This window comes from Sus scrofa, chromosome 3, assembly GCF_054392235.1.
Source record: "Sus scrofa isolate SSC_HxYL_T2T_F1_AM1 chromosome 3, Sscrofa_HxYL_maternal_Yorkshire_Landrace_v2.0, whole genome shotgun sequence".
Taxonomy (NCBI): Eukaryota; Metazoa; Chordata; class Mammalia; order Artiodactyla; family Suidae; genus Sus; species Sus scrofa.
The window spans coordinates 38,083,926-38,108,084 of record NC_139385.1 but is presented as its reverse complement, the minus strand read 5'-3'; the positions used below and the strand labels follow the sequence as shown (position 1 = coordinate 38,108,084).

General features: G+C 49.8%; 1 protein-coding gene across 1 annotated transcript in view; it reads right to left on the bottom strand.

The window, feature by feature from the left end:
• The window catches only part of APOLTP (apolipoprotein lipid transfer particle homolog), a 177,211-nt gene that overhangs the window by 114,427 nt on the left and 38,625 nt on the right, over positions 1-24,159 (bottom strand). The window contains exons 11-19 of the mRNA XM_021086611.2: positions 23,488-23,673; positions 23,207-23,359; positions 20,846-20,990; positions 17,745-17,903; positions 15,448-15,572; positions 12,152-12,346; positions 2,383-2,538; positions 1,549-1,733; positions 22-204 (exon numbers count right to left, since the gene is read on the bottom strand). Coding sequence (XP_020942270.2) covers positions 22-204; positions 1,549-1,733; positions 2,383-2,538; positions 12,152-12,346; positions 15,448-15,572; positions 17,745-17,903; positions 20,846-20,990; positions 23,207-23,359; positions 23,488-23,673 — 1,487 coding nt within the window. The remainder of the gene's footprint in view (positions 1-21; positions 205-1,548; positions 1,734-2,382; positions 2,539-12,151; positions 12,347-15,447; positions 15,573-17,744; positions 17,904-20,845; positions 20,991-23,206; positions 23,360-23,487; positions 23,674-24,159) is intronic.

Here is a 24,159-nt window from a genome sequence, read left to right as displayed (position 1 = left end):
GCCCCACCTGCAGGAACCCACCTGAAGCGCAGCAGCTCCACGGCCTCCTCGGGCGTGTTCAGATGCACACGGAGGTCTCGGCCCTTCCTCGCCTGGATCCCACCATCCAGGCTGGCGGTGCCACGGAGGCCGGTCACCCACCTCAGCCCAGCCTGTCCCAAGGTGCCTACGGTGCCCATCTGTGCTGAGATCTGGAGCAGGGCGCTGAGGGAGAAGCACAGGCCAGCTGCATCCTGCAGCCCCAGGCTAAGGCAATGCCAGCTGCCAGCCTACCCGCCACCCCCTGGCTGCTCTCCGTGGTCCTGAGCTAGAACAGCCCCTCCTCCGCAGCCATGGCTGACTCGTACTCCACGTGCACCAAGCACCCCACACACCATCCAACCAGTCCCTGCCATCATTAGCCCCATTTTAAGGAGCAGAAAACGGAGGCTCAGAGAGGTGACACCACCTGCAGAGGACCCACTGCTGGGATGAGGGACAGCCAGTCTGGAAGCCCAGACGTCCGACCCCAAGGCCATGGTCTCCACACCAACGGGAAGACAGCATGCGACACCCACTTGCCCCACGTCAGACCCAGAACCCAAGGGCAAGCCAGCCGAGTGGCTGGGACGGTCACCCCGCAGGCCTGGGGCAGGCCCTGGAACCAGGTGAACACTGTCAAATGCTGCTCCCCATCTTTGTGCCACGTGGCCCCAGGGTCATCTGTGCACCGGCCCTGAGTCTCAAGTTTCCTTGACTCTCAGTGGGAATAAGAAAAGGGTAAGTGAAGGAAGCCAGAAAGAGAAAGACAAATACCATGAGCTATCAGTTCTATCCGGAATCTAATGTACGGCACAAACGGACCTTTCTGCAGAAGAGGAACCAACTCAGGGACTTGGAGAACAGACCTGTGGTTGTCCACGGGGACGGGGAGGGAGTGGGATGGACGGGGAGTCTGGGGTTTGTAGATGCAAACTACTGCATCTGGAGTGGATGAGCAGTGAGATCCTGCTGTGTCGCACAGGGAACTATATCCAGTCACTTGTGATGGAGCCTGATGGGGGATAATGTGAGACAAAGAATATGTATCTATATGTATGACTGGGTCACTTTGCTGTACGGCAGAAGTAGACAGAACACTGTAAACCAACTCTAATAAAAAAGAATTTTTTTTAAATAAAAGGGAAAGTGTCTGCCTCGTGCATGGCCAGGTGAGTTCAGGTGAGTGCCTTAAATGCTCCTGCCTCTCTCCCCTCCCCTCCGAGGCAGAGGAGGCAGCGGGAAAGGTGAGGCTGCGGCATGAGACTGGAATCCCAGCTGCCTCACAGCCGTGCAAACTCAGACACGTGACCGCCCCTCATTGAGCCTCAGTTTCCTCATCTGTCAAGTGGGTGTAACCACTCAGGATCCGCTCAGCCTCTTGGCACCAAGAATGTCCCATCAACGGTAGCTGGGATGATGGGTGGTCGGCACAGCAAGGGTCTCTGCCCGCCCACACTGCTGCCCCAGGGCTCTGCAGGGGGAGAGCCCCCACCCAGCCACTTCCCCCCACTCGGAGGAGCCACTTACCTGGGCTTGACATAACCATTCACTGAGAGATCCGAGCGCTGCTGGAAGTCGGCTGTCCCTCGGACCCGGATGCTGATGGCCGCCGAGGCGTTGAGGGTCAGCCGGGCAGGGAGGCCGGACATGGTGGGAAAAGTGAGCTCCTCCACCGCCAGGGTCAGCCTCCGCTTCACCTGCACCTCCTGCTCCTATAGTCAGAGAGCCAGAGCTGTGCCTGTGACTGCCCCGCTTACCCCTCACCCAGCCTCAGAGGGGACGTTATCATTGTTCCCTGTTTCCAGATGAGAAAACAGAACCCTCGAACAGATAAAATAACCCAGCCAAGCGCATGGAGCTAGCAACAGGCAGAGCTGGGGTTTGACCGAGACAGTTTCCTATGGGAACTGGTCAGAGGCCAGGCGTCCAGGGTCGGCCAGGTAAGGGGGGTTGTGGCCTCCACCCGTGGTGCCAGGCTCACTCTAAACCCTTTGCTGCATGTAAGTCATCTGATTCAACAGCTCCATGAAGTAGATATTATTATTCCTATGACTATTGTATCATTCCCATTTCACAGATGCAGAAACTGAGGCCTTGGCAAATTCAACGACACACCCCAGGCCTTCAGGGATGGAGCCAGTTTTTTTAACTTGGGTAGTCTGGCTCCAAATGCCATGTTCTTAAGTTTGAAAGGACTTTAGGGAGTTCCCAAGTGGGCTAGTGGTTAGGATTTAGCACATTCACTGCTGCAGCCCGGGTTCAACCCCTGGTCTGGGAACTGAGGTCCCACGAGGGCTTCGGGTCTCCCCCAAAGTAAACATCATCAGAGCGCAGGGAGGGGCCAAGCCCAGCCTGAGGTACCTTCAGGAGCTTGACGGTAAACTCGGCCAGGTTCAGGGACAGTTGCTTCATGTGGTTCCCTGTCACCCCGCAGTTGACGAAGCTCAATTCATGCCCCAATACCTTCACGCTCAGCTCGCAGCGCAGCGTCTGCCGCTCCCCAAGCCTCTGGGCCACCTGTGACGAGGAAGAGGTCCCGGTGAGCAGGCAAGGTGCCTGGAACTGGGAGGGCAAAGGGGCAGCTGACCGAGAAAGGTCAGGGGCTTATGGGGTCCAGAGCAGGGCTTGCAAAACTCATGATCCAGAGGCAGAACCCATAGATGTGTCTTCTTGGACCTGCACAAAATACTCAATGCAGTGTGTGTGTGTGTGTGTGTGTGTCTTGTGTGTTAGCAAACTTTCTGTGTTGGAATAATTCTAGATAGACAGCAAAGTTGCAAAGATAGTACAGAAAGCTCCCACGTGCCCTTGACCCTGTTTCCTCCATTGGAAACATCTTACGTGACCATGATACACAGTGAAACTAAGATACCAGCTCCCGCATGTTATTAACTAAACTCCAGACTTTCTGCAGATTTCACCAGTTTTTCCACTGCGTCCTCTTCTCATCCCAGAATCCAATCCAGGTTCCCTTTAGTGCTGCGTCTCTTTAGTCTCCCCTGGTCAGTGATGGTTACTTGGTCTTTGTTTTACATGCAGTGCATGTGTTTCCATTTTATGTCTCATATTTAAAAATTGGGTGCTTTAAGACAAAATCCAGATACCCAGCTTCTCAAAAGAGGGAAACACTGGCTTGTCTCACTCCCCCACACCTGCACACAACAAGAGGCAACAAGTTCTGAGCTGAGCAGTGGCTGCCGGTCTGAGATGAAGCCTGTGCTACAGACTTGTCTGCCATAGTCCCCACCATTCCCTATTGTCTCTCCAACACTGAGGCCAAGTATTGCTGCTGTTCATCCCTGCACTTCTGCAAAATCTATCTTTGGATGTGAGTCTCTGTCAAAGTAAGAAAATGATGGGAGTTCCCGTAGCGGCTCAGTGGTTAATGAATCCGACTAGGAACCATGAAGTTGCGGGTTTGATCCCTGGCCTTGCTCAGTGGGTTAAGGATCCGGCATTGCTGTGAGCTGTGATGTAGGTTGCAGACGCGGCTTGGATCCCACGTTGCTGTGGCTCTGGCGTAGGCTGGTGACTACAGCTCCGATTGGACCCCTAGCCTGGGAACCTCCATATGCCGTGGGAGAGGCCCAAGAAATGGCAAAAAGACTAAAAAAAAAAAAAGGTAAGAAAATGATGGATCAAAGGGATTGTGGATTCTAAGAAAAAACATTTATACCCAGCTCACTGTCCTCATTCAAGTTACCTGCTGGCCCCATATATAGTCCAAGATGATTTTGACAGCAGGGACCATGTCCTGACTATCTTTGTGGCCCTGGGCCCTGGGGTCACAGGTGGTGGTTAGTAAACATGTGAATACGTGAACAAAAGTCCCAGCCACCACCTTAGTTACCCTCAGATGCATGTGGAAATAACATTTAAAAGAGGAAAAAGGTGCTAACAATCTCAATGTCCATGGATGGGAGAATGATTATAATAAGCATGGTTTCCCTTCAGAGTTCCCTTTGTGGCTCAGTGGTTAACGAATCCAACTAGGAACCACGAGGTTGAGGGTTCGATCCCTGCCCTTGCTCAGTGGGTTAAGGATCCGGCATCGCCGTGAGCTGTGGTGTAGGTCGCAGACGCAGCTCGGATCCTGCATTGCTGTGGCTCTGGTGTAGGCCAGCGGCTACAGCGCCCATTAGACCCCTAGCCTGGGAACCTCCATATGCCATGAGAGCGGCCCAAGAAATGGCAAAAAAGACAAAAAATAAAAATTTAAAATAAATAAATAAATAAAAAGCATGGTTCCCCAAGCACATGGGTATTAAAACACATGCGTACAATGAGTTTTCAGTAATAAAATACTCAAGTGACCATATCAAATGGGAAAGCAGGCTAAGCACACATATACACCCCCCATGCCCAGCAATGCCACAACTAGGTACATGCCAGACAGAAATGTGCACATTTGTTCACCACAGAGACATGACAAGAACGTCCTCTGCACAACCTCTAATAATCCAGGAATGGTAAACCACCCAAAAGCCCATCAAGAGTAAATGGATAATCCAGAGAAAACTCTAATTCAAAGAGATACATGCTCCCCAATGTTCACTGCAGCACTATGTACAAAAGCCAAGACATGGAAGCAACCTAAATGTCCATTAACAGATGAGTGGATAAGAAGATGTGCTATGCATATACAATGGAATACTATGCAGCCATTAAAAAGAATGAAATGTCATTTGCAGCAACAAGGATACAACTAGAGATTATCATATTAAGTGTAATTAAGTCAGAGAAAAATAAACATCATATGTTATCACTTATATGTGGAATCTAAAAAAATGATACAGGGAGTTCCCACTGTGGTGCAGTGGAAACGAACCCAACTAGTATCCATGAGGACGCAGGTTTAATCCCTGGCCTCACTTGGTGGATCGAGGATCTGGCGTTTCCGTGAGCAGTGGTGTAGGTCACAGATGTGGCTCAGATCCTGCGTTGCTGTGGCTGTGGCGTAGGCTGGCAACTGTGGCTCTGATTCAATCCCTAGCCTGCAAACGTTCATATGCCAAGGGCACAGCCCTAAAAGGCAAAAAATAAAACAGTGATACAAATTCAACTTATTTACAAGATAGAAACAGATTTACAGACTTTAAAAACAAACTACCCTTACCAAAGAGGAAAGGTTTGAGGAGGGATGGATTGAGGGTTTGGGGTTGGCATATAAAGACTACTGCATGTGAATGGATGGTCAGTGGGGACCTACCATTTAGCACAGGGAACTCAATATTCTGTGATAACCTATATGGAAAAAGAATCTGGAAAAGAATGGATATGTGTAAATGTATAATTAAATTACTTTGCCGTAAAGCAGAAATGATCACGACACTGTAAATCAACTATACATCAATAAGACTTTTAAAAAATGAAAAAAAGAAAAGATCCATGCACTCCAATGTTCACTGCAGCACTATTTACAATAGGATATTACATAAATACAATGGAATAGTATTCAGCCATGAAAAAGAATGCAATAATGCCATTTGTGGCAACATGGATGCAACTAGAGATGATCATACTAAGTGAAGTAAGTCAGAGAAAGATAAATATGATATTTATATGCAGGACCTAAAAAATGATATAAACGAACTTATTTACAAAACAGACATAGACCAAAAGACACAGAAAACAAACTTATGGTTACCAAGGGAGAGTGGGGGGGCAGAGATATAAATTAGGAATTTGGGATTAACATATACACATGACTATTATATATGACTACATATAAAATAGAAAAACGGGGGAGTTCCCGTCGTGGCGCAGTGGTTAACGAATCCAACTAGGAACCATGAGGTTGCGGGTTTGATCCCTGCCCTTGCTCAGTGGGTTAACGATCCGGCATTGCTGTGAGCTGTGGTATAGGTCGCAGACATGGCTCGGATCCCGCGTTGCTATGGCTGTGGCGCCGGCTGGCAGCTACAGCTCTGATTAGACCCTTAGCCTGGGAACCTCCCATATGCCATGGGAGCGGCCCGAGAAATGGCAAAAAGACAAAAAAAAAAAAAAAAAAAAAAAAAAAAAGAGAGAGAGAGAGAAACAACAAGGACATACTACAGGGCACAGAGAACTACACTCAATATCTTGTAACAACCTATAATGGAAAAGAATTTGAAAAATAATATATATAATATATATATGACTGAATCACTTTGCTGTACACCTGAAACTAACACATTGTAAATTAACTATACTTGAATGTTTTAAAATGTTTTTCTCTTCTTTTTTTTTTTGTCTTTTTAGGGCCACACCCACAGCATATAGAGATTCCCAGGCTAGAGGTCCAATCGGAGCTGTAGCTGCCGGCCTACACTACAGCCACAGCAACATGAGGTCAGAGCTGTATCTGCGACCTATACCACAGCTCATGGTAATGCCAGATCCTTAACCCACTGAGCAAGGCCAAGGATCGAACTCCCATCCTTACGGATACTAGTCGGGTTTGTTAACCGCTGAGCCATGACAGCAACACTTAAAATGTTTTTTTTTTTTTTAAAGTAAATGAATAAAGGAATTGTGGTAGTCTCACCATGGACCGCTACACAGGAAGGAGAATGAGCAAATGATCCCGCTGCAACACAGAAGGATCTCACGAACATGTTTTAAGCAATAGAACACAGGTACGAAAAAGAGGACGTGCGTGGCATTATCCACAGTCACTAAAAGATGGAAACAAACTGGAAGTTCCTCAGCAGATGAAAGGACACACAAAAAGGGGTCCATTCATACAACGAAATATTATCCAGCCTTAAAAAGGAATGAAGCCACAAAAAGAGGCATATGGATCAAGGCAACAGAATAGAGGCCCCCCCAATAAACCCACACGCCTATGGTCAACTACTCTTTGATGAAGGAGGCCAGATGTACAATGGGAGAAAGACAGTCACTTCAGCAAATGGTGCTGGGAAAACAGGACCGCTGCATGTAAATCAATGAAACTGGAACACACCCTCACTCCACGCACAAAAATAAACTCAAAATGGCTTAAAGACTTCAATATAAAACCTAACATCATAAAATTCCAAGAAGAGAACAGAGGCCAAACATTCTGTGACATAAACTGTACCGATGTTTCCTTCGGTCCCTCTCCCAAGGCAAAAGAAATAATAAAAGCAAAAATAAATAGCTGGGACCTCAACCAACTTCTAAACTTTTGCACAGCAAAGGAAACCGTAAACAAGAAGACAGCCCATGGACTGGGAGAAAATATTAGCAAACGATGCGACCAACAAGAGACTAATTTCCAAAATATACAAACAGATCATACAGCTGAATATCCAAAACCAAACAACCCCATCAGAAAATGAGCAGAAAGATCTAAACAGACATTTTTCCAAAGAAGACACAGAGATGGCCACCGGGCACATGAAAAGATGCTGAACATTGCTCAGTATTAGAGAAATGAAAATCAAAACTAGAATGAGGTACCACCTCATAGCAGTCAGAATGGCCAGCATCAAGTTCGCAAATGCTACAAGTCTACAAGTTCACAAATGCTGGAGAGGGTGTGGGGAAAACGGCAGCATCTAGGCTGTTGGTGGGAATGGAAACCGGTTCAGCCACCACAGAGAACTGTAGCTTCCTTAGAAATCTAAAACCAAAACTACCATACGATCCAGCAATCCCCCTCGTGGGCATATATCCGGAGGAAGCTCTAATTCAAAAAGATACATATATTCCAATGTTCACAACAGCACTATTTACAATAGGCAAGACATGGAAGCAACTCAAATGGCCACTGACAGTTGAATGGAGAAAGAAGATGTGCCATACATACCCAACAGAATACTATTCAGCTGGAAAAAAGAATGAACCAATGCCATCTGCATCAACTTGGATGGACCATCCTACTAAGTGAAGCCACACAAAGACAAATATGTATTCTACTACTTACATGTGGAATCTAAAACATGATATAAATGAACTTATTGGGGAGTTCCCGCTGTGGTACAGTGGAGACAAATCAGACTAGTATCCATGAGGATGTGGATTCGATCCCTGGCCTCGATCAGTGGGTGAAGGATCCAGCACTGCTGTGAGCTGTGGTGTAGTTTGCAGACGTGGCTCCGATCCTGTGTTGCTGTGGCTGTGGTGTAGGTGGCTCGGATCTGGCACTACTGTGACTGTGGTGTAGGCCGGCAGCTACAGCTCCCATTCGACCCTTAGCCTGGAAACCTCCATAGGCTGTGGGTGTGGCCCTAAAAAAGTCAAAAAATTAAAAACTAAAATTGAATGAACCTATTTACAAAATAGAAACAGACGCACATAGGAAACAAACTTAGGGTTACAGAAAGGGGAAAGGGTCGGGGGGGGGAGAAAAATCAGGAGCTTGGGATTAACAGATACATAAAAAAGATAAAAACAGGGACCTACTGTCGAGCACAGGGAACAATAGTCAATATCTTGTAATCACCTCTAATGCAAAGGAATCTGAATTGCGTTGCTGCACAGCAGAAATTATCGCAAGGGTGTAAATCAACGATACTTCAATTTTTTAAAAAACGAATTATGTGTACAATAGAAAAAAGAAAATAAAAAAAAAAAAATAAAAAAAAAAAAAAAAAAAAAAAAAAAAAAAAAAGAAGGAGTTCCCGTCGTGGCGCAGTGGTTAACGAATCCGACTAGGAACCATGAGGTTGCGGGTTCGGTCCCTGCGCTTGCTCAGTGGGTTAATGATCCGGCGTTGCCGTGAGCTGTGGTGTAGGTTGCAGACGCGGCTCGGATCCCGCGTTGCTGTGGCTCTGGCGTAGGCCGGTAGCTCCAGCTCCGATTGGACCCCTAGCCTGGGAACCTCCATATGCCGCGGGAGCGGCCCAAGAAATAGCAAAAAAAAAAAAAAAAAAAAAAAAAAAAAAAAAAAAAAAGAAAAGAATGAAGTATGAAAACATTCTATGACACAAACGAGCCTCAAAAACCTGCTCAGTGAAAGAAGGCAGACACACAAAGCCAGTTACTGTCTGATTCTGTTTACATGAAACGTCCAGAATAGATAAATCCACAGAGACAGAAAGCACATGAGCGGTTGCCAAGGGGCTGGGAAGTGAGGGATCGGGGAGGGACCGCTCATGGGTGTGGGGTCTCCTTGGGGTGATGGAAACATTTTGGGGACTAGACAGAGGTGCTGGCTGCACAACACAGCGAAGCGAGGAAATGTCACTGAATGGGATACACAGAAATGGCTGATTTTATGTTGAGTCCATTTCACCTCCCTTCTTTTAAAGTACATGGGGAATGGGAGTTTCCGTTGCGGCGCAGCAGAAACCCATACCAGGAACCATGAGGTTCCTTGGCCTCACTCAGTGGGTTGAGGATCCGGCGTTGCTGTGAGCTGTGGTGTATGTCGCAGATGCAACTCGGATCCTGCGTGGCTATGGCTGTGGTGTAGGCTGGCAGCTACAGCTCTGATTCAACCCCTCGCCTGGGAACCTCCATATGCCGCAGGTGTGGCCCTGGAAAACAAAAAATAAAAAAACATAAAAACTACAGTACATGGTTGAATACTTACATCAAGTTCACAAGAGGATGTGGATGCGACTTCTGCTGCCAGCCAGGCAGCAGTAACGGAGACTGGATTTGTCTCCCCACGAGGGGCACCTCGAAACTCAGAGGAAACAGATGGAACACACGAGTTCCCGAGGTCCCAGCTGTCAGGTAAAGGAGGCCGTGAACCCCAGAGACAGAAACTAGCAAGGTGAGCCCCAGCTGACCGCCTGGAGCGAGTTCTGCCTGAGGTCATGGCAGATCCACGGAGTTGAGGATCTGGGGATCCAGGGAGACCCAGGTGGGTGGGTTTTGCAGGGCGGAATATGGAAGAGGCAAGAATTTCACCGAGAGAGAACGCTGGCGCTCTCCCGGGGTGCCGAGGATCTCAGTAGCACTGTGCTGGGCAAAGAGTCCTTCGCTGTGACACCCTGAACACTGCATTATAAAAAGGGATAAACTTGATGCCATTGAAATCAGGAACATCTGTTCTTCAGAAGCACTATTAAGAGAGTGGAAAGACACTGGCAGAAACTATTTGCGAGCCACATCTCTGCTAAAGGCCTTGTGTTCAGAAGAGATTAAGAATTCCCAGAGTTCCCACTGTTGCACAGTGGGTTAAGAATCCAACTATAATGGCTCAGGAGGCATGGGTTTGATCCCTGGCCCAGCCCTGTGGATTAAAGGATCTGGTGTTGCTGTGGCTACGGCACAGATCACAGCTGAGCTAGGATCCAATCCACATCCCAGGAACTCCCATTGCCTGAAGTGCCCCAGAGGGAGAAGAAAAAAAAAAAACTTTCAAAACTCAGAGTGCCCTGGTGGCCTAGCAGTTAAGGATCTGGTGTTGCCACTGCTGTGGCTCGGGTTCAATCCGTGGCCCAAGAACTTCTATATGCACAGGTGCGACCAAAAAAAACAAAAAAACAAAAAAAATTCTCAAAACTCACTAAGAAGAAACCAATCCAGTTTTTTCAAAAGGACAAAGTATTTGAACATACATTTCACCAAAGACATATGAGTAATAAGCACATGAAAAGATGCTCAGCATCAGTAGCATGAGGAACATGTACATTAAAAAAGTCTAATCCTGGAGTTCCCTGCCTTGGCGCAGTAGTTAACAAATCTGACTAGGAACCATGAGGTTGCAGGTTCGAGCCCTGCCCTTGCTCTGTGGGTCAAGGTTCTGGCGTTGCCGTGAGCTGTGGTGTAGGTCACAGACTCGGCTTGGATCCTGCATTGCTGTGGCTCTGGTGTAGGCCGGTGGCTACAGCTCCAATTCGACCCCTAGCCTGGGAACCTCTATATGCTGCAGGTGCGGCCCTAGAAAAGGCAAAAAGACAAAAAAAAAAAAAAGTCTAATCCCATCAAGTGCTGGTAAGGATGCGAAGGAATGAGAAATCTCATCCACTGCTGGTGGGAATGCAAAATGATACGACTACTTTGCAAAAACAGTTTAGAAAATTCAACATACAATTACCATATGAGCCAGGCATCCCATCCTTAAGATTATTTACACAAGAGACGTGAAAACATATTTTCACATAAAGACTTGTAGGAGTTCCCATTGTGGCACAGCGGAAATGAATCCAACTAGTATCCATGAGGACGCGGGTTCGATCCCTGGCCTTGCTCAGTGGGTTGGGGATCTGGCATTGCTGTGAGCTGTGGTGTCGGTCACAGACGCGGCTGAGATCCTGCATTGCTGTGGCCGAGGTGTAGACCGGCAGCTTCAGCTCCAATCCAACCCCTAGCCTGGGAACCTCCAAATGCCGCAGGTGTGGCCCTAAAAAGAAAGGAAGAAAGAAAAAAAAATGACTTATACATGAATTTCCATGGCAGCCTATTTGTAACAGCTCCACGTGGAAATAACACAAAGGTTCTCAAGAGGTGACTACATAAAACTGCAGTCTATCCACTTGGCCACAAGAAGAAATAAACTCTTCGTATATCCTACGAGATGGAAGCATCTCAAAAGAACTATACCGAATGAGAGAAGTCAGGCCAAAAAGGAGTACAGGCTTTAAAAAAAAAAAAAAAAAAAAAAAAAAAAAAAAGCATATGCCACTTGATTCCATTTACATAACATTCCAAAAACTGATCTATTATGACAGAAAAAGCCTATCACAGTAGGGGACAGGGTGGGGCAGAAGGAAGGGATTAAAAAACACAAAGAAACCTTTGGTGGTGAGGTTATGCTAATTTAGCTGGTGATGGTTTCTTGCTCTGCACATATGTCAAAACTTATCCAATGGTAGCTTCGTACACACGCCATTTATTGTTGATCAATTATACCTCGACAAAGCTGATTTTTAAAAAGTAGAGCCAATTGATGCCATCAGGAGTCAGGACAGTGGTTACCCTTGGTTATGGGTGGAGAAACCAGAAGAAGGGGAAAGAAGGGGACCTCTGGGGACCTGACTATGGCCTGGGCACTGGTTATAAGCATGTGTTCTGGGCGCTTTTCTCGGTAGGTGATGCTTCAATAAATAAGACAAGGTAGCAGCGCTCGGATCTGGACCAGCAACTTGCTTCTGGAAGGGGGTGGTAGGGCAGGCTCAGGGTTCAAGGACATTAGGTCCCCTGCGCCAAAGCTGGCATGTGACCCTGTTACAGGGGAGCCATGTGGTGCGCGCAGGTGCTGCCTTACCTTCTGCTGGAGGTCTCTCAGCTTTCTGGACCTTTCTTCTGGACAGGCGGGGTCGGCTGGCTTTGGTGTGGGCCATGGTTCTGGCTCTGGGGGCTTCTCAGACTGGGCCCGTGGCTCCTCTTCCTGCCCCCGGACAGACTTCGGACCAAAGAGCCTGCGGGCCAATTCCTCGGCATTTTCTAGGCGGAGTCCCAGCTGGGAAGGAAAGCCAGGGGCTCAGGGAGGGCTAACTCAGTCACAGGGGCGACCAAGAGCTGTGGGGCTGGGTACTTGAACAAGGGTCCCTGGGTTCCCTAGGGTCTTTCCAGGCCCAAGTGCCAATAGGTCCAATCTCAGGAAATCAACAAGCTACATATCTGCCTGGCAAATGCTGCACAGCAAGAATTCCTACCAATTATTTGACACCTGATTCAAAGTCACCACCTCCAGAAAGCCTTCCTTGATTTCTTCATACCAGCCGAGCCAAATTTATCACTCCTTCCTCTGAGTGCCAAGCACACGACCCCAAGGTCACACTCTGACGAATCTGTGTGTGTCTCCCTTGCAGGATCCTTGGCTTCATGACGGCAGGGACATGTGTCTCATTCACTGAGCACACTCAAGGCCCGGTGGGATGGTTAATTCTCTATCTACTTGACTGGGCCACAGGGTGCCAGATGTTGGGTCAAACAATTCCAGGGTGTTTCTGTGAGAGCGTCTGTGGACATGTTTCACATTGAGATCAACAGACAAATCGCCCTCCACAGGGTGGGTGGGCCTCCTCTAATCAGTGGAAGGCCTGACTCAACCAAAATCACATCCGAGAGAATTCCTCCTGCCTTCAGACTGGGGCACCATTTTTCTTTCCCTACCTTCAAATTCAAACGGAAACATCAGCTCTCCTGGGCTTCCAGCTTGCCGACTGCAGATCTGGGACTGGTCAGCCTCCCTGATCCTGCTGGTTCTAGTTGTCTGGACAACCCTGACGAACGCCTGCCCTGGCTGATGCTCAACATGGAATGGATGAAAAAACGAGGCCCTCCTTCCTACGGGCTGCCCATCCGTCCACTCATTCTCCATCCTTTCCATCCCTCCACCCATCCACGCACCCTCTCATCCTCCCAGACACCTGTCCATCCATCCTCCCATCCGGGTATCTCTGAGATCGCTTGCAGAGAAATCACCAGAGGGTCAGTCCCTGGCAGATCTAAGCCCGGATGCCCAGTGGGCAAAGTCTGGATGATACAGGCTCCTGTGCTCCATAAATCAGAAAGGGCTGCCCAAGGGCACAGAGCACCCCCCCCACCACCACCACAGAAAGCTCCAGGGACCTGGGGGAGGAGATGCAAGGGCCCCTCGGTAATTTATTACCTTAGAAGTTTGCTGGACCTATGGCCTCAGAGATGTTCCCTCTTCTATGACTGCCCGCCACAATCCATCTTCTTTCGTTTCTTTTCTCTTTTAATGGCCTCACCCACGGCATACGGACGCTTTCCCAGGCCAGGGATTGAATCCGAGCCATAGCTGAGACCTATGCTGCAGCCGCAGCATTGCCAGCTACGTTAACCCACTGCTCTGAGCTGGGGATCGAACCTGCTCCTCTGCAGCGACCTGAGCCACTGCCATCAGGTTCTGAACCCAGTGTGCCACAGAAGGAACTCCCCACAATCCATTTTCATTTTGGGGTTTTTTTGTTTTGTTTTGGGGGGGTTTTTTTTGGTCTTTTTCAGGGAGCGCACCTGTGGCACAGGGATGTTCCCAGGCTAGGGTTTGGATAGGAGCTGCAGCTGCTGGCCTCCACCACAGCCACAGCCACAGCCACAGCCACACAGGATCTGAACGGCATCTACTACCTACACCACAGCTTGCGGCAATGCTGGATCCTTTAACGCACTGAGCAAGGCCAGGGATTGAACCCACATCCTCACCTGTGCTAGTCGAGGGTTCATAACCCACTGAGCCACAACAGGAACTCCACTAGAATCCATTTACCCGAACACTCAAATCACATCACAACCCTCCCCCGCAATAACCCGAACACTCAAATCACATCACAACCCTCCCCCATTCAAAAGCCTCCTGTGACATGGCCCCGTTCCCTCTCTGTTCTCTCATCCTCCTCCCATTCTCCGCTCCCCTGTTCCTTAAACACACCAAGCCCTTCCTCTTTCCAGGAATTCTGCACCCTCTGGCCCCCACCCCAGAAGGCGCTTGCCTCAGCTCCTCACACAATGCGCTTGATCGTCCTTCAGATCTCAGCTCGAACTCTGCCTCCCTAAACACGCTACTCCAAGGTGCCCCTGTTTTATCACTGTGGCTGCTCATTTCTTATCTACCTCTCTGGGCCGTGAGCCCCACGAGGGCAGGGATCACGTTTCTTTTGTGCATCATGTTCTCAGAGCCCAGCAGAGTGCCTGGCACATGCTGGGGAGAAGAGACATTGAGCAACTGATGAGAGGCGGGTGGCTGGCTGTGTGAACATGGCTGGATAGGTGGGTGGATGGAGGAACAGATAAGTGGGAGAAGAGATGAAGAGATGGGTGGGCGGGTAGAGGAATAAATAGGTGGATGAGAGGGGAGATGGAGAGACGGGTAGAAGGGCACATAAACCAATAGACGGAAGAAGGATGGATGGATGGATAAACAGATAGGAAAACGTACAGTCGTATGGACGAGCGTGTGGATGGGCGGGTGTATAGGTAAACAGGTGAATGACAGAGAACAGATGGGTGGGTGAGGGTGTGGATGAGAGATGGGTGGGAGGGTACATACATGGATAGATGGATGAAAGGGATGGATGGATGGACAGATGGCCAAATGCCTAGATGTATGGAAGAGGGAGTGTGTGGATGGATGGGTGGACGACTGAGGGAACAGATGGGTGGGAGGTACATACATGGATAAGTGGATGAGAGGGATGGATGGATGTCTGGATGGATGATGGATAGGGTGGATGGAGAGACAGATAAAGGGATGGGTGTGTGATGGATGGGTGGGTGGGTGGGGGGATGGGTGTATGACCAGGAGAACACCTGGGTAGGTGAGAGGGTTGATGGAGCGAGATGGGAATACCCAGATGGATGAGAGGGAGGGAGAAGGAGGGGAGGGGTAGGTGGCAGATGTTTGGATCAGTGTGGGTCAGTGGATGGGTGGACAGGCAGATAAATGCATGCGTAGCTGTCGGGAGCTGAAATGTGCGACATGTGGGTGCAGATCGACAGATACAACAGGTGGATGGAAAGATGGAGGGACGGGCTCATTTCTGGCCCCAATCCCAGGAGAGGCTCTGAGGAGGCTGAAGCCAAGCTCCGTTTTACCTCCAGGAGGTTGAAGGCACAACCAAGGGCGTGGATGGTCAGGTTGGCCGTGGCAGAACGGGGGAGGAAGGAGGCTGGGGAGAAAAGAAGGATCCCCTCCAGGTTGGCTCCCAGGCTGCCCGACGCTAGAAGAGAGAGAAGGTCAGTGTACACGGTGCTGCTCACAGGGCAGGAGCCGGCCACCTAGAGGACATCGCCAGACACATGGTGCATCCTCTCGGGCGGGATGGGGAGCTCAGACTTAAGCCTTATCAAGGGCATAGGGAAAGTAAGGACAGAAAGGTCACCGATGTGCCCACGTCTGCTGATTGGCAGAGAAGGGGCAGCCCGATCACCCCACTCCACCCCACCCTCGGACTCGCCGAGTGGCGGAGGGGGTTGGGGTGCCTAGGCTAGAACGGGATCCCTTTCTGATTCTGTCTAATTACATCCAGAAGGCAGCCATCTCCCTTTGAGACTCATTTCCCTTTTTAACCCAGAGCAAAACAGTTCTCAAGTTCACAGCCTTCAGCAGGCAGGAAGCCAGGAGACTTCAACAACGGCGCTTCATGGTCTTTGCATTTCTTTTTAGGGTTGCCTCATTTTTCCAGAGCTAAACTGATCTTCCACTGCTGAGAGGGATAGAAAATCCCCTTTTAGCCCCAGTCCCCAGGTTAGAGAAAAGATGGCAGTAGTCCAAGGAATGCTATGAAATGGCTTGTCCTTAACTAATTTCAACCTCTTCAGACAAGAATGGCAGGTGCTACAGGAATATAGAGGGGATAAAATCCAGCAGGTGGCATTTGAATATTTGACATTTGGGAAACTGCAACCTTGAGCCACTTGCCCCCAAGGCTTAGATATCCTGGGTCCCTTGGAGTTCCTGTCAGGGCTCAGCAGTAATGAACCCAACCAGTATCTATGAAGATGCAGGTTCGATCCCTGGCCCCGCTCAGTGGGTGAAGGATCAGGCATTTCTGTGAGCTGTGGTGTAGGTTGCAGATGCAGCTCCAATCCTGTGTTGCTGTGTTGTAGGCGGGCAGCTGCAGCTCCAATTTGACCCCTGCCTGGGAACTTTCATATGCTGTAGGTATGGCCCCAAAAGGCAAGAAAAAGAAAAAGAAAAAGATTGCACAGCAAAGGAAACCATAAAAAAAAAAAAAAGACAACCTACAGAAAGGGAGAAAATAGTTTCAAACGATGCAACGGACAAGGACTTAAGCTCCAAAATATAAAAACAACTTATACAACTCAACAGCAAAAAAACCAACAACCCAATTGAAAAATGAGCAAAAGACCTGAACAGACATTTTCCCAAAGAAGATATACAGATGGCTCACAAGCACATGAACAAATGCTCAACATCACTAATTATTAGAGAAACGCAAATCAAAACCACTATGAGGTACCACCTCCCACCGGTCAGAAAGGGCACCATTAACAAGTCAATAGATAACAAAGGCTGGAGAGGGTGTGGAGAAAAGGGAACCCTCCTGCACTGTTGCTGGGAATGAAAATTGGTACAACCACTATGGAAAACAGAATGGAGGTCCCTCAGAAAACTAAATATAGAACGACCACAGGACCCAGCAATCCCACTCCTGGGCATATATCCAGATAAAACTTTCCTTGAAAAAGACACATGCACCTGCATGTGCATTGCAGCACTATTCACGATAGCCAAGACATGGAAACGACCTAAATGTCCATTGACAGATGAATGGATTAAGAAGATGTGGTATATATAGATGTGGTATAATGGAATACTACTCGCCATAAAAAAAGAACCAAATAATGCCATTTGCAGCAACATGGATGGAACTAGACACTCTCATACTAAGTGAAGGAAGTCAGAAAGAGAAAGCCGAATACCATATGATATCACCTATACCTGGAATCTAATCTATGGCACAAATGAACCTGTAGAAAAGAAACAAACTCTTGGACATGGAGAACAGACTTATGGTTGCCAAGGGAGAGGAGGAAGGGGAGGGAGTGGGGTTTGGGGTTAGTAGATCCAACCTATTGCATTTGGAGTGGATAAGCAATGAGATCCTGCTGTATCGCACAGGGAACTGTATCTAGTCCCTTGAGATGGAGCCTGATGGAGAACAATGTGAGACAAAGAATATATATATGTATGGCTGGGCCACTTTGCTGTACAGCAGAAATTGACAGAACACTGTAAATCAACTATCTTGGAAAAAATAAAAACCATCGAAAAAAAAATTTTAAAGGGGAAAAAAAGGAAAGAAAGAAATCCTAGGTCCCAAAGCTTTTGTGGTCCCAGAGCAGGCACTTGCCCAGGACGGCCATACCTGAGTGGAAGGTGACGTCAGAATAGGATGAATGTTTCCAGGTCTCCGGATGGAACTCTCGACTGAGGATGCTCTCGGGGATGGCCTCCCGGAGGGCCCGTTTCAGGGGGTCGTCCGTCTCCAGCAGCTGCAGGAGGTGACTCCACACGAAGGAGCCCACTGGGGTCCGGCAGCAGCCAGCAGGGAGTGGAGGGGAGGATGATGGAGGAGGACCGAAACTGATACAGCCCAGAGAATAGACCCCCGATCCCCCATCCTGGGTCTTGCTATTTCCACCCAGCAGGGGCTGCTCAGAATTCTAACTAGAGCCAACAGCAGTGCCTTGATGGAACCTGGAAAGCTAACCGGGCAGGACATTCTGACGTGCTTTCCAGAAGGAAAGGGAGGTTATTGTGGGGAACGCCCTGGCTTGAAAGTCAGACCCAAGTCTGAATCCCAGTTCCATCACTTAGGAGCTGTGTGACCTTGGGCTGGTCACTCCACATCTCTGAGCTTTAGTTTCATCTCATCTGTAAAATGAACTAATGACCCATATCCCAGGGCTTGTTCACACAGATCAGTTAGGAGCAGAGCCCAGACCTAAAGGACTGTGTGTCTTTCAGGGCTGGGAAAGGGGCAGTCTGTGATGGGGACCCTCTTGGGCTCTCTGGAGGGAGAAAAGAGAGCACCAAGGCTATTATTCTAACTGGGAAGCCTAATCCTCTTGCTTGTCTCACGCTCTCAGGATGGCCATCAGGGAGCTTCTAGAACAATCTACCATGGAACAGAGCAAGGGTAGCTTTTGCTCCCATCAGGCAATACATAAGCCTAGTACCCCACGGCCTCCATCAAAGCTGCCCCTTAGCTGACCCCTCTGAAGGCCTTGGCTTGGCAGCGTGTGGCCGCAGAACAGCCGTCTCTTCACAACGAATTGCAGCTTCTAGCATCACCATCTCCTTTCTTTGGGAAGGGGATGGGGGGTAGTTGCCATTTCTTTAGAAGGTAGTTTAACAGCTCACATCAGACTTTTTTTCCCTATTTCTTTTTAGGACCGAACCTGCGGCCCATGGAGGTTCCCAGGCTAGGGGTCAAATCGAAGCTGCAGCTGCTGGTCTACACCACAGCCACAGCAACGCCAGATCCAAGCCGCAGCCGTGACCCATGCTGCATCTTGCGGCAACACCCGAGACTTAATCCACTGAGCGAGGCCAGGGATCGAACCCACATCCTCATGGATACTATGGCAGGTGCTTAACCTGCTGAGCCACAATGGGAACGCCACACATCAGGTTTTTAAATGTGTGCACCTTTAGGTTGGCTAGGTCTCTTCTGGGAAATTATCCTATAGTTGGCTTAGCACGAGGACCCAAAGATGCTGTGTAAAGAGGCTCACTTCCATCATTGCTCCTCGTGGCCAAAGACTGGGAACAATCTACACGGCCTTCAGTGGGGTCTGGAATAGTGGATTATGGTTTAAGCTCCTAGCAGAACAGCCCCCACCGTAGATAAGAGTCCAAATGCCCTGAGGTGGAAAGAGCTCCCGGACACACCGCAGGCAGAAGCAAGAGGCTCAACACCATGTATAACATGACACTGAGGTGCTGCTGATAAGGAGACACACATCTGTACTCCTATACACGCTGCAACTTCTGACGGGATACACCAGGGAACTGGGCCCGGTTGGTGCCTTCAGGAAGCAGGACGTAGGGAGCAGGGGAAGAGGAAGGCAGACTTTAACTTTCCACTTCTATCGTGCGGTCTGCTTTGAAAGTGTGGCTACCTAATAATAACAGTAATGGTGATAACAATATTAAAAGTAACGTCTAGGCGTTCCCATCATGGCTCAGTGGTTAACAAATCTGACTAGGAACCATGAGGTTGCGGGTTCGATCCCTAGCCTTGCTCAGTGGGTTGAGGATCCAGCATGGCCATGAGCTGTGATGTAGGTCACAGACACGGCTTGGATCTCGCATTGCTGTGGCTGTGGTGTAGGCTGGCGGCTTCAGCTCTGATTAGACCCCTAGCCTGGGAACTTCCATACACCACGGGGGCAGCCCTAGAAAAGACAAGAAAAAAGAAAAAAAAAAAAAGGAAGGTCTATGCACACGGCATTGACAATATTCCCAATGTCTTCCTGTATTAAACCATTGTATTCTCCATGAGGAAGGTACTCTATTATCCCCATTCCACAGGTGTGAAGATGGAGGCTCACAAAGGTTTAGTCACTTGTCCAAAGACACCCAGGTAAGGAAGTGGCTGAGCTGGGATTTGAAGCCAGGCTGTTAGGCCCCAGGCTCTTAACTCACTGTGCCCCATGTAAATATTTTTTGAATCTGGAGTTCCCATCATGGCTCAGCAGGAACAATGGGACTAGTATCCATGAGGACGCAGGTTCGATCCACGGCCTCACTCAGTGGGTTAAGGACCCGGCATTTCTGGGAGCTGTGGTGTAGATCGCAGACAGGGCTCAGATTCTGCAGGGCTATGGCTGTGGTGTAGGCTGGCAGCTACAACTTTGACTAGACCCCTAGCCTGGGAACCGCCATATGCCACAGGGGTGGCCCTAAAATACAAAAAAAAAAAAAGAATAGTTGAACCTATTTTTTGAAGTTGCACCTGTTTAAAGGGAACTTCCAGAATTCCCAGGTGGCTCAATGGGATAAGGATCTGGCTGTAGCTCGGGCCACTTTAATGGCGCAGGTTCAATCCCTGACCCCAGAATTTCCACATGCCGTGGGTGGAGCAAAAAAAAAAAAAAAAAAAAACCTGTCTGACCCCAGAAGGGATCTGAGAGTCACAGACATTTGTCCCTTCTCTGCTTTGAATCTCTCCTCCAAGAACTATGCCATGAGCTGCCCAGACCTTGAAGGGAACTCAGTCTCTTCCAGCCCATTTTACAGATGAGGAAACTGAGGACCAGAAAGAAGAAACTTCTCAAGGGGTGTTCAGCTGCCGCATAGGTGAGGTGAGCATGAGAGGTCACTGGTCCAGCTGGTTTAGCAAGAGAAGGGGACAGGAAGACATCCCAGGGATGGAACGCAAGTGCGTTCTTAAACCCCTATCCCCAGTGGGGAGGACCCAAGCCAGCCCCAGCCCCCTGACCCCCACCTGCTGTTGCTCACCCTGGGTGGACTGCTCTTCTGCCTGGGTACGCTGCACCTGGGCAAACACCCCCTCGTCAGGGCACCTCATCAGGGCCAGGTAGGCGTTGATGCGGATCTCAGCATCCTCCTCGGGGCTTTGGTACAGGCGGGAGAGCACGGACCGCTGGCTCGGGCAGAGAGAAAGTCGTCACCCAGGACCCACCTGCCTCCACCCAGGAGCGCGATGTCTCCTCATCTGCCCTGGCCCCAGCAGGTAACCCCGCCACCTTGCCGCTGCTCTCTGGATGTCTCCACTGCTTCCAGACCCTCTCAGCTGTGGCCCAGTTGTGGGAGGCAGTGGGTTCCCCAGGCCCTGCTCATCCCCGTCCTCCCACAGCCCCAGCCCAGAGCCTCGTCCATGTCCACCACAGATGGACAAACAGGCATGGCTGCAATCTGAGAAAACTTCATTCACAAAAACCGCACAGTAACCAACACATGGAAGGCACTGGCTCTAGGGGTATTCCCCAGCCCCCTTCCCAAGCAAGCTACCTCCCCTCCCCCGTGACTCCCTCCCTCCACCCCTGGTTTCCTTCATAGCACAGGCCTTTACTCTGCAGCAATACTTAGCGAGCACCTACTACATGCCTGGCACTGTGCGAGATGCTGCATGACAGTTGAATGCAAGACAACCCACCCCATGCACACCTGCCTGTCCACCTTAAGCTTATATTTTAGTGCAGAGAGGCAGACAGTAAACAAGACCAGTCTGTGAATGATCTAACACATTAGCTGGTGATAGGTGCTAAAGAAGGAAAGATTAAATGGGGAAGTAAAGGCATTGGGGACCTGGGAGGTTCAATCTCAGGAGAAAATAGCCAAAGACAATCCCCACAGCAGTTATTTTTAAGTCAAGGCCTTCAGGAGGTGATGGAGTCAAGCCAGGGGATCCAGGGAAAAGTGGTCCAGGAAAGGACAGCAGCATGTGCAAATGGCCTGGGACAGAGGTGAGCCCTGCAGGTTTGAGGAACAACAGGAAGACCAGCTTGGCTGGTGAGGAGGGGGGAGCCAGGGACGTAGGAGGTGAAGCCAAGAGGTACTAGTGGGTCAGTGCTCAGATTACAGGTCCCCAGGAGTCACTACAAGGACTCTGGTTTTGACTCGAAGTGAGATGGGAGCTACTAGTTCAGGAGTCAGCAAACTCCCAATAAAGAGAAAGATAGTGCTTTGCAGGCCATACAGTCTCCCTTGCAACTACTCCACTCTGAAGATGCAGCAAGAAAGCAGAAGAGCAGCCCCAGGCCACACGTAAACGAACAGGCACAGCCATGTTCCAGCAAAATTTCACATGCGGGAGCAGGCAGGAGTTCCCGTCATGGTAGAGCGGAAACGAATCCGACTAGGAACCATGAGGTTGCGGGTTCGATCCCTGGCATTGCTCAGTGGGTTAAGGTTCTGGCATTGCGGTGAGCTGTGGTGTAGGTCACAGATGCAGCTCAGATCTTACGCTGCTGTGGCTGGCAGCTGTAGCTTTGATTCGACCCCTAGCCTAGGAACCTCCATATGCCACAGGTGGGGCGCTGAAATAACAAAAAAGACAAAAAACAAAACAAAACAAAACAAAAAAAAAACAAGAGCAGGCAGTAAGGAGTTCCCGCTGTGGCACAACAGGATCAGTGGCATCTCTGCAGCACCAGGATCCCCAGCCCAGCACAGTGGGTTAAAGGGTCTGGCATTGCCACAGCTGCCATGTAAATCACAGCAGAGGCTCAGATCTGATCCCTGGCTCTGGAACTCCATATGCTGTAGGGTGGCCAAGAGGAAAAAGAAAGACAAAAGAAACTATTGCCTCTGGAGTGGATAAGCAGTGAGATCCTGCTGCATCGCACAGGGAACTATATCCAGTCACGTGTGATGGAGCCTGATGGGGGATAACGTGAGAAAAAGAATGGATACATATACGTGTGACTGGGTCACTTTGCTGTGCAGTAGAAAACGGACAGAACACTGTACACCAACTATAACGGAAAAAATAAAAATCATTTAAAAAAAAAGAGAGAGAGAGAGAGAGAAAGAAAAGACAAAGGAACAGGCAGCAAGCTTGTGGACCATGGACCACAGCTTGCCAACCCCAGAACCAGATGGTCTGCAGCACAGGTGGCTTCTCTGTGGTTGGTTTGCAATCATATGCTTATTTATTTGATGAATATAAACCTCCCAGACCAGAAGACACAGGCTCTCTATGGAGACCTGGACACCCATTCACGGCAATGCCCTGGCCGGCACACAGCAGGTGCTCAGCCAATGAATGAATGAGCAGAGGAGAAAGTGAGTGAACAGTGGTTCAAGACCCACCGCCGCCCAGTGCCCACCCCCGTGAAAGAGCACACAGGAGCTCACGTCCGCAGAGCAGGGAACCCTCCGGAAGGCCTGGATGGCCCCCAGCCGGATCTCAGGGGGGCAGCTCCTCAGGGTCGCACAAGCGCTCAGCGTGGGGGTGAGAGCCGTGGCCGCCAGGCCAGCGTTGCCAATGGCCTTCAGCACAAGCTGGACCTAAAACAAGATGGCAGTGGGGCCTCGAGGCCTGGTGGGGGCGCCCAGCCTACCCACCGAGCCAACAGCTCGCCCACTTGACCGGGGCCCCATCAAGGGACCATGCCTGGGACACAGACTGTCCTCACCTGGCCACTGTCCGAGGGCTCCTGGCAGGTGCAGTTGGTTCCCAAGGCCTCTCCCAGCATCCTCACGAGGGAGCCAACACCGGGCAGCTGCCCGCAGGGCCCGTCCACAGACACACAGAGGTTGTGCACCAGAGCTGAGATGCCCAGGAAGGCGCTGGGGCTGGTCCCCGGGGTCTGGAGCAGTGGCTGGGGACAGAAAGCGGCCCCCACCCCAGCCAAGAAGCCTAGTAAGTGATCCCTCACAGGCCCCGTCACCTGCAGACAGGGCCTGGAGCGTTTCCTAAAAATACAGAGGCCCTGGCCCCCCACCTGAATAAATTGTCCGTGGTAAGGCGTGTCAGAGCTGTAGCTGCCAGCCTACACCACAGCCACAGCAACACCAGATCCAAGCCATGTCTGTGACCTACACCACAGCTCATAGCTACGCCAGATCCTTAACCCACTGAGTGAGGCCTGGGATCGAACCCACGTCCTCATGGATCCTAGTCAGGGTCATTAAATCACTGAGCCATGACAGGAACTCCTGCATGGAGCATTTCTTAAACGCCCTTAGATGACCCTTTAGGGGCATCCAGGATGGAGGACCGCACCTCAAGCAAACGTGGGGCCAGGGACATTTGGCAGTCACTGTGAGTTGTCACAACTCAGGGTCAGTGCTGTTGCCATCCAGTG